Source organism: Cariama cristata, unplaced genomic scaffold (assembly GCF_000690535.1).
Source record: "Cariama cristata isolate BGI_N322 unplaced genomic scaffold, ASM69053v1 scaffold34531, whole genome shotgun sequence".
Classification (NCBI taxonomy): Eukaryota; Metazoa; Chordata; class Aves; order Cariamiformes; family Cariamidae; genus Cariama; species Cariama cristata.
Window position 1 is genome coordinate 1,829 of NW_009601590.1, and position 10,160 is coordinate 11,988.

Consider the following 10,160-nt stretch of genomic DNA (forward strand, 5'->3'; position numbering starts at 1 on the left):
GAAAGAGCCACAGAGAAGTAATATGAGCTGTAGAATACATAAAACAACCTATAATAATACTGTTCCTACAGTATCTCGTGCAGACAACTTTTCCATAAACACAACAGTATGTTTAAATATAAGGCAAACGGACACTGGAGGCCACTAAAAAGCTCATTTGTGTATTTCCCTTTATGAAGTAGAAGTCCAGTTTCATTTAAGTGCTATAAAAGTAATCCTAACACATAATATTGTTAAGAATTACATTTTTTAAAAAGCTTTTGTTATTGATACTTGTTTGTCTAACAATCTGTTTACAGAATTTACATTTTTATGCTGAAAGTAGATTTTTTAAAAAATTTATTTCCAGAGAGACACTCTTTACTACAAGTCTTACTACACTTGATTCAGCTGGTGTTTCAACAGAACTGTAGTCTGTTACTTAGTATAGCAGCCGCTGGTTTTATAATCCTTAAAACAGTAGAATTCCCAAGGCAGATTTGTCAGGAAGCTGTAAACAAATAATTTCCCAAGACTTATTGGCAATAAACAAAGTGATCTTTAGTCCTTTAAGGATTTAAATTTCTCTGCCAAATTGGAATTTTGGAAACTGTGGAATGTACTTCCAAATTAATACTCTGGAGCAGTTTGGAAACTTGTCTCTGAGGAAGAGTCAAAATCTATTTCCAACCCAGACTCATCAGAATTTGGGAGAAAATTAGGACAGGACTTTAAGTCTGAATGCTCCTGCATGTTAGCAGAGGCATTTTTCATAGCTGAGTGCATGAAGCATGAAGATTCCCAGAGCCAGGTTTCAAGGTCCGCAGAAGAGTGAGGCATTTTAAGGTGGCAGTATGAAGAATGAAATTCCATAGTAGATGGGACAGTTTGACATTTTCTCAGTGATGCGTAATTGTCTTTCCTGTTTAAAAAAAGAAAAGAGGAAAAGATTATTAGTGTTTCAATGACGTTTCTATTACTGTTCACACATCTGACAGGGAATCTTCATATAAGGAAGAACACTAGAGGAAAATAATTAGTTCTAAATGCATTTTGCGAGTTAGGATATCAGACAACAGGAAAAGAATCTTGAAATGATCATATCTAAAAGAAGGGTGTTCTGCCATTATGTGTTGTCCTCAGAAGTAGGTATAAAATAGTTACACTAAAAGTCGCACCATTCTGATGAGCTAAGAAAGGTAGACCCAGTTTGTACATTACCTCTTAAGTAGTCCTGATCTCTCCCCAGCTATCCACTTGGAATATATGCTGATTTACCCATCACAGCAATAACTGAACATTAACAAGGATAGTCTCAACATTTACAAGTTGAGTAGCAAATACAGTTGTTCAACTTCCCAAATGCCATCTCTGCATTCCACTTTACAACCAGCTAATTATCACCAACCTGAACAGCTGGAACAGAACTTTCCTACATTCTAAAACAGCACCTGAATCACCAGGTGAGTCTTTTCCAATTTCAGAAACAGGAAACTGAAGTTGTCACCAAGAATATCCTTTTTTTTTTTTCCTTTAAAGTTCTCTCTCCTCTCTTGCAGTGCTTTTGGGAAAAAAGCCGGAACAATCCACAACGCCCCCTCTCACACACAAAAAAAACCCCAACTTGCCATACACACACTTCAACACCAGTTTCCATACCTGAACTTTAGGTGTACTAGAAGATACAATCCCCCAGGTTAAGTTTCCTAAAAGGATTTTCAAACTGTAAACAGCACAAGTTTTCATTCGATGTAAGTCTGATTCCAAAACAGAAGCTAGATCTGATGACATAAAGGAAGAGCATAAAAGAGGGGGGGGATTACTTTCTGCAAAAGCAGCAGTAAGTTCTTGGCAGATGCTGAAACAAAGTACAAGTCCACAAAGAGTCACCTGTAGAATACAACGTAGGATTCTACACAGAGGACCTCAGGATCTAGCTACCTGAAAAGGGAATCTACTTAAAGGAAGGCTTCAGAAAACTTCAGAGTTTGACAGTGTCAACAGTTCAGTGGGAGCCTATCACCTTGAAGATACCATAAAAGCCTACAGCAAAAGCCACATGACCACCACGTTCTGTTTTATGGCCAAGAGCTTCTCTTTCCACAAGAGAAGCAGCTGTTTCTGGTTAATTGTGACTCAATTACCAAAGAACTCCGCTGACAAGTAACATCTGAGACAGTCTTGTGATACCGTGCCTTCCAAATGCCCATGTGAGATAAGGGTCTCACAATTGGTAAGGCTGGAATATAAGCAACATCAAGAAGCTGCTAAATAAGGGTAAAAGCAGGAAGATGACCATCCCCAAATTTATTGTGGAAAGGAGTCAGAAGTATCATTAAGAAAAGAAGGGGGGGAGACAGTGGATTACATGTGGTATCAAATAACCGAAGAGATGACAGTAGGATGATAGCAAATATATACCAAGAACTACATTTCTGCTCAGAGAGACGGCCTCAAAACCCAACTAGTGGTATACAAGAAAAGGCTTTAACTGATTTCAGAAATGGAGAAGAGAGGCTATTTGTATACAGGAATTAAATGCTTTGAATTCTGGATAAAACTGAATATTGTAAAAAGAAAGTATCTTTACAACCTAATATTAAAGCCACCATTTAATACTTACAAAGGGGGAAGGAAACCCAAGCTTCAACCTCATTAAGTCTTCCATTAAACCAGAACAGTAAGTTTGGCTACTCTGTACTTCTAAAGGATAGAGCATGTGAATCGGAAATTTCACGATGCCAATCCAGAACCTGGCAAAGCTTCTTATAAGGAAGTAGGATCAAGCAGTTCTTCTCAGACATATCAAACCTGCATTTCTGATGGGTCAGTGTATAGCATTGCCAGGGCAAAAAAGAGGATCTTTGATCTTCCTCCTTATCTAACTTTATTACTATAAACAGGAAGACAAAAGCTCAAGAACTCTTGGCTCGAATAAAAGGGTATTCTTAGTTTTAATTTAAAAGTGTGCTATATATAGAACATGGCAATGCTTTAACTGAAATAATTTCTGCAGTTAGGAGTCTCCAGTGCTACAGCTATCTCTTGGAAGCTTTTATGAAGTGTTTAAGAATTCTGTTCACTCCTAATAGCTTTTTCGGGTTAATTTCTCTCCTCCTTCTTCTACCTCCTACCCAGCAACTCCAGGAGTTGAGACAATCATCAGAAGAGTTACAGTAAAAGAGATATGCCCTACTCCGCTGAAGTCTGGATTTATGCTTTTTCAGACCAAATCTTGGGAGACTTCATATTTGTAAGCATTTGGACCCAAGAGAGAGCCTATGTTTCTCTACTTATAGCACTACTCTGACATGGCTGTGCAACTCTCCGTTCCAGCAACAAGTCCATTCTTTAGCCGGAAAATCTAAGCTGAATATTGGTCATACTCATTTTGTGAAAGTTTGCAGAGCTTCTTGGGCAAATACTACACTCCCCAGCAAAACAAGAAACAGTAATGGTATTCTTAGATTCATACTGAGGTGAGTTGTCACCGATTCCTCTATACACATAGTGCTACAAAGTTTAACAGAAGTAAAAATTCTGGAAGGCTGAATCTCACACCAGCTTGGTAAGAGAAGCATAATGAACCTAGTTACAACCAGGTTAGAGTAGAGGTTTCTCTTCCACAGAAATAGAGGTTCCTAAAAATTTTCCGGATGTGTCTTATTTTAATTCTTCTCAACTATCTTACAAGACTGTCCTTCATATTCATCTACTTTAACTCTTACAACTTTCCCTGTCCAGACTCCTAAGAATCTAGTCTTTCGCCCCATGTTTTCCAGTTCCTACCTGCTACATCTGATTTAGAACATCTTGAGCAACCTTTTCCTCCTCCTTTCTTCCTGATTGCTCCACCTACTGTGGAGCAGAGAAGAAACAAGGTCTCTGTTCTCAGTCTAATGCCTGCTCATAACTCACCCCTCTCTCCAAAAAGCATAAGTCTACCAACAGGCAACACCTCTTCATCTACAATATGTACCAGTCATTGATCAGTTATAAACAAGAAATACCAGAAAATATACTTAAGAAACAATGCTAAGGATTAGAAGCAGTGAGAACTGTTTTGTGTTACCTTTGAGAAAATTGCTAAATCCTGTTTTAAGAGAGAAAGTTATTAGTACTTGAAGCTCTGACAAGAGAGAATTTCTCAAAATGTATCATTTGCATGCAGCAGAACTCCTCTTTACCTGGAGGTACAGAATAGCTTGCTTTTAGCCTGGGAATAAACTGTACCAGCAATCTGACAAAGCTGTTCTTGCATCCATCGAACATCAGCAGGCATGTCAGGAAACCAGTTTACTAATCTATAATCGGAAACAAAATACAATTGTTTTGTAAGCAGTAGACCTAATCCCTGTTCTATTTTTACATACCATGCCCAACATCCAACAAAATAACACAGCTTTCATTCTCCCCCAGTTATCTTCCCCACCAAGATCTTCAGTTCTTCCCAATGTCCCTGAATTCCTATCTAGCCCACTCATCTCTTTTCTACAAGCTAAGAAAAAGGGCAGCACAGACCACTGCTTCTCTGATCTATGCTGCGTGGCTGAGCAGTAGGTGCATTCCACACCCTGTGACCAACATTTACGAAGCCTGCAAAAAACTCCTCTTTCTATGTGGTAGGAACTTTATTGTCAGTTTAAAGTTAGGTGGAAGAGGAAGGAAGAACAAAAGAAAAGCACAATGGAAGAACAAATTGAAGGCAGAAACAGAACAATATCACATAATGTATTTTTTTCCTTATGACGCTCTTAACAGAAGTCAGTTACACCAGTGGGGGATGAGGGGGAAAAACCCACATAAAAATTCTGTTGAAGCTTGCTTCCTCCCCACCGACCAAGAATGGCACAGAAATGCCACATTAAGTGACATGGAAGCAAAATATTTTACTGGAGTTCTATGTAGTTCCATTTACAGAACATTTTATTTTTTCAAGTATTTTCTAAAGATAGTAGTGACATCTGCTGCTCAAGGACTCTTAAGCAAGCACAAAGCTTAGGGTTCATGGTGCATTCATTTAGCATAATTTCTCCTTTATGAAAATTGAAACACTTATAAAATTAAACCCTGTTTCAAGAGCACAGCTTTCAGTCAACCTAAACAAACCTGGTAAGAAAATTTATACGGTGAGTAAACACTGCATTTCACTCCTGACTTCAGAAAGAAGCTAAAGCACAAGAAGCATCTGGACAGAGTTCAAATACCACTGCAGAATATAGTAATAAAGAACGTGCTCCTGGAAAACACAATTAAGGGTGCTTCTTTTGAGCAATTACGAGACAGCTACTAGTAGTAAGAGTAAACTGTTTAGGAATCTTAATATGTTTATTTATCTAGCCTGAGATTGTAGAGACTTTAGGAGGATGCATCATGTAGGTAGAAATAATGGTCTTTGGACAGTTACCACTTGAATTCTAGAGTACCAGAATGCCTACAACACCGAATAAGCTCTCAATGAGTAAAATTCCAAAATATAATAATTCTAAAATGGTTCATTAAAAGTTCCTTACCGTAAAGCAACAGAGTACGCGGACTCCACTGGTAGCGTATATGGTAGCATCAGATAGGATATCACCCGCATTGGGAAGAGTTTAGAGAACTGAGCATAGAATCCATTCTGTTCTTTACAAGCTTCCTGCAGTGCTTAAGAATAATTAGTTTTGAAAAAGATGTTAGACTATTTGAAAACAGTTTAAATAATTTGCTCAAAGTTTGGTAATCTTCAGTCAACATTATCAAGTGTTACTGAATAAGGCTCAGATAGAAAATGAAAGAATTAATCTCAAGGCACTCTTACCATAAACCTTCTCTATCCTGTTTTGAAATATGGGGGAAATAGACTCATACCACAGGGACAAAAGGCATTACCCAGAACTTTTAAGCAATAAGTCTAAGAATTAATTTATAATAAGAGAATCTAAAGTTCATCTCTCCAAAAATACTTATATATTTTAGATAGCATTCCTGTCTTGTTAGAGACTCTGTAACTCTAAGGAGCTTGTTTAAATTCTAGAGTTCTGCATATTCCAGCTGTTACAGTTGTAAGAAATAGCACCCTTCAAATTATGTTCTCCTAGGTCACTGGGATCACAGATTTCAGATCTTGAAAATACCAATCAGCATCCACAAAAAAACCCTAGATAAAAGTGATAGATAAAGAAGTATCAGAAGTGGGTTTGGTCTATTAACTTATTAAAAAGACAGGAAAGCCAGAGAAATAGAAAGCTACAGAAGCCTTTTTTAAAAATAAGATGGGGATAACCAGTGTTTGGATTTGAGGTTCAATTTTGGTGTGAAATATATGCTTACAGAAATACTATGCACATACAAGGTTTATCCAAAACCAAATGAGAATTCAATTCATGACTCCACAGTGTTGAAAGTAGCTCCTTCCTGCTGCTTCAATTTTATTTCTGTAGCTAAATCAAAATGTACATGTTCACATTTAATAAGTATTTAAAGAACTTTTTTGGGTTGAACTAGTCTCTAATATCACAGGCAGTTTTAAGATTTAATAAAAAGCATCTTATGCTAATTGTAGGAGTAAGTAGGGAAAAAATAAATCAAAGTTTGCCATTTAAAGTTACAGGAAACAGTCTGAGGCATGTACCTTTACGAAGTCTAGGAGGAAGACTCTCAAATATGCTCTTCTCCAAAGGCCAGGGATTTTGCTTCAGCTGGTCATTAAGTACTTCCATTTTCAAAGTTTCTACTCTGTTATTTTCTGTCAATTTCTTTTTCTCCATACAGTCAATGTGTTGTGCAGGCTCAAGAGGATTTCTTTTTGTGAAGGACAAGTGGATATAAATTGAGTCATTCAGAATACCTGAAAGAGTCAAAAGCTTCCACTTAGACTTGATCCATGAGTCTTCAGAGTACTCGTACAGTACCTGTAGTCTGTGTAACTTGTACAAAGCCCTATCCTGAGGGAACGTGATCTACCCAATGTCAAATACACTTGGTTTTATAATCCCACAAACGTTTAATTGCATTGATGAATACTCTTGCAGGTTTAGGTCTTACTTTACAACGGGTTCTAAAGAAAAGGGAAAAGTGAACAATAAACCGAAACTGTACTGGAAACAGAGTCATTTACCAAAGCTGTTTTCCAGCAAGAATGCAAATGATTTAAAGGAGAGGAGGAAAACTGAGGTAATATTTATTTGAAAGAAAATACCAAAAACACATCAGACATTTGGGAAATCTGACATGGCAGGCATCACATAAGTACTATGAGGCGTTGCTACAACAAGGTGGAGAAGGAAAGCAAGTAGGGTACAATTTTGTTTTAAGATATATCCAAAGTACAGATCTAAAATAACATTGGTTGCCTTGCAAAACTGGTGCCAATTAAGAAATAGCACTGATAATTACCTTAGAAACAAGCACTAGATAATGAGCACAAAGTGAAAAATACAAGAAGGGTATTTATATTTGGGTTCCAGAAAATCATTACAAAGTTATTTATATATAAAGACTACCAAATGTGACTAAGATCCATACCTACATACAACAGAATCTGTGTCCTACTTACAATTACTCCTAAAAGACAAGTGTCAAAAGAATATACAGTGAATTTAGCAAAAAAGTTATCTGAAGTGTTACAGATGGAGGGGGTGGTGGGAATTTAACTCCTACAGTTGAAATAACAAGAAAGAAGATGCATAATGAATGAGTTTTGGAAAGGTTGTAATTATCACTTATTAAACTTGAAGCAAGACAAACCTGTGACAAAATAAGAACAAAGGTGATCACAGGATAAGCAGTGTGAAAGGGAAGACAATAATGCAATACACAGAGGATGTGGAGGAAAGACACCAAGGAAGAGTTGCAAGGAATCTCAGGTATTGGTGTCAGATGGAAACATGCACAGAGGAAACTTGTGGGTGCAGTACAGCAACAGAACCCATCTTAGCACAGACAACCACAAATTACAGGCTCTTTGTATAGGTTGTGCTTTTAATCACCTGGTAAAACGTATAAAGATTCTCTCATAAAATATTTAATAATATTACTAGAAAAAATATCACACTCCTAAGCAGAACCGTGACATTAACAGTGAAGAAAATTGTTCTAAGAAAACTTGAATATTTAATGTTTAGTTAAGAGTATAAGCAGTGAGCACATCAATATATGACTGCACTACAATACTGCAGCTGGTACTATCTGTAGGAGCGCAAACATCACATTTCAGCTTCCATTCCTCTAATCTGACCCAGTACCAATTTACTTCTGCATCCAAAGACTACAGGGGCTAGGCATATTTAACACATGGTTAACTTCATGCTAATATTAAGTTACTGTCTTTAACTAGTTTGTCTCAAAGTGTGCAGGGCAGTAACATTTATTAATACAAAATATGTTACTAGAATTCTAGGAGTAGAGCAGAACAACCTTCAATTATTTTCTTCCTATCTGGGTCCCAACAACTGCTACATTACAAGTCATCTTCTTCTAAAGTCTTCCATGATACAGACTAAGGATTTGCCTGTGACTGAGTTTATATTCTTGTTAGCCAGCTCCTACTTCTGGACGGTAAGGCTTGACCTAGAAATTCACTTGGATGATAGCAGAGAGGAGGTGATAAGAAGATAGAGGTTTCACAGGAGTGGGAAACAATAGCCTATTCCCATCCTTCATGATTAACACAAAAGAAACTAATAATAAGATTTCCCTAGAATTGGAATTCTTTGGTAATTTCACTTAACAATACCTTAACAATGACTTCACACAAGCTTGACAAAACCCCGAAAGTTCAATTTCTGTGTGGAAGCACAACTTACCTCAGGTCAACAGTTACAACAACTATGTGATTTCTACAAGAACTAAACTTACCATGATCTTTTTAAAAACCTCAAAGGCCTAGCCTCTTCTTAGTTATGTACAATTCCCTCACTCCCCCCCCCGCCCTTTTTTTTTTTTTTAAACTCCACTTAAGACCACATCATCAATAATTATCCACAAGTGTAACATACCATTCTCTTTCAAGAATTTAAGAGCATCTGAATATCCTTGCTCACAGATCTCTCCTAGTACCTGCAAGCATAGGGTAAAAGAGTCAGATAGATAAAAGGAGATTCAACTTAAGATCAACAGTTTGCAGAATGAAAAGCAACTTCCATCCACCCTCCGTTCTTCTAAGAAAAATTTACACTAAAAATTGCTGTAATTCAACATATTCAAGTTAATATGCCTGCTGTGATGATGCATACATGATCACGCGTACATGAACTTATCTTTCAGCTATTACAGATGCACCGAATTATTCACCTAGAAGGACAGCATTCTAACAGTTTGCAAGAATTTCCTCCATTTTTGTTTCTGACTAGCCTTTCAGCAGATGCAAGCAATAATGAAACAGAGTGCCTTGGAGTATGCCAATTCCCCTCCTTTCCTCCCAGTGCTTCCCACTTCCCAAAACTACGAGAAGTCAGCTGTGCAATTCTCATGCTCAGTCTTCCATATGAAAACATCTATTACTAGATGCAACACCAGCTCACCTACACAGTAGTCCTAGATAAAACAAAACCAAAAAAATTAAAGCCTATGTAAGTAGAATTTAACATTTTTTCTTCAAGTGGTCAAAAAGGCCTCAATTAAAAAAAAAATATGTGTAGAAGTCAGAAACATTAATTCTCCTCTGCAGTATATCCCAAGCCAATTGGCAAGGTCTGTTTTCATTTTTTCAGCTTCCACAACAGCAATTCAAGAGCATTTCCCTCATCAGATCTGCAATTTACAGCACTCAGCAAAGTTTAAAGGCAACTTGCCTGTGTGAAGTACTAATTGAGAACTTTACAAAATCATGAAGCTTTAGAACTACTTCTAAGTTCTGAAGCACCTGGTTAGCAGGTAAACATGAAAGGACTACAAACTGACAGTTATTAATCTACCAATGGTGATTTTATGATAGAATCCTGTGCTAATTCCCAAATAAATACTGAAAGCCAATAGCAGGACATGCATTTTTAGTCTGAGAGAGACTAAAAATAAGTGGAATGAAGACAAACTATGAAAAAATTAGAAACAAGAAGAGAAGTGTCACCAGAAAAGTTTATATGACTAGATGAAATGCTAAGATTACTATAGCTTTCTGCAAAAGCAAGGCTTTTATATGGAAAGATGTTTCAGTAACTACACAAAGACGGGGACTTACCTTAGGTTCTGGTGGAAAGAGT

The 10,160-nt window shown here is 37.1% G+C and overlaps 1 protein-coding gene across 1 annotated transcript in view; it reads right to left on the reverse strand.

Moving 5' to 3' along the window:
• Positions 1 to 419: 419 nt before the first annotated feature.
• Positions 420 to 10,160, reverse strand: part of LOC104169570 (patatin-like phospholipase domain-containing protein 2) — a 13,902-nt gene continuing 4,161 nt past the window's right edge. The window contains exons 4-9 of the mRNA XM_009710516.1: positions 10,139 to 10,160; positions 8,958 to 9,018; positions 6,593 to 6,808; positions 5,493 to 5,625; positions 4,167 to 4,283; positions 420 to 901 (exon numbers count right to left, since the gene is read on the reverse strand). Coding sequence (XP_009708818.1) covers positions 610 to 901; positions 4,167 to 4,283; positions 5,493 to 5,625; positions 6,593 to 6,808; positions 8,958 to 9,018; positions 10,139 to 10,160 — 841 coding nt within the window. The 3' untranslated portion in view covers positions 420 to 609. The remainder of the gene's footprint in view (positions 902 to 4,166; positions 4,284 to 5,492; positions 5,626 to 6,592; positions 6,809 to 8,957; positions 9,019 to 10,138) is intronic.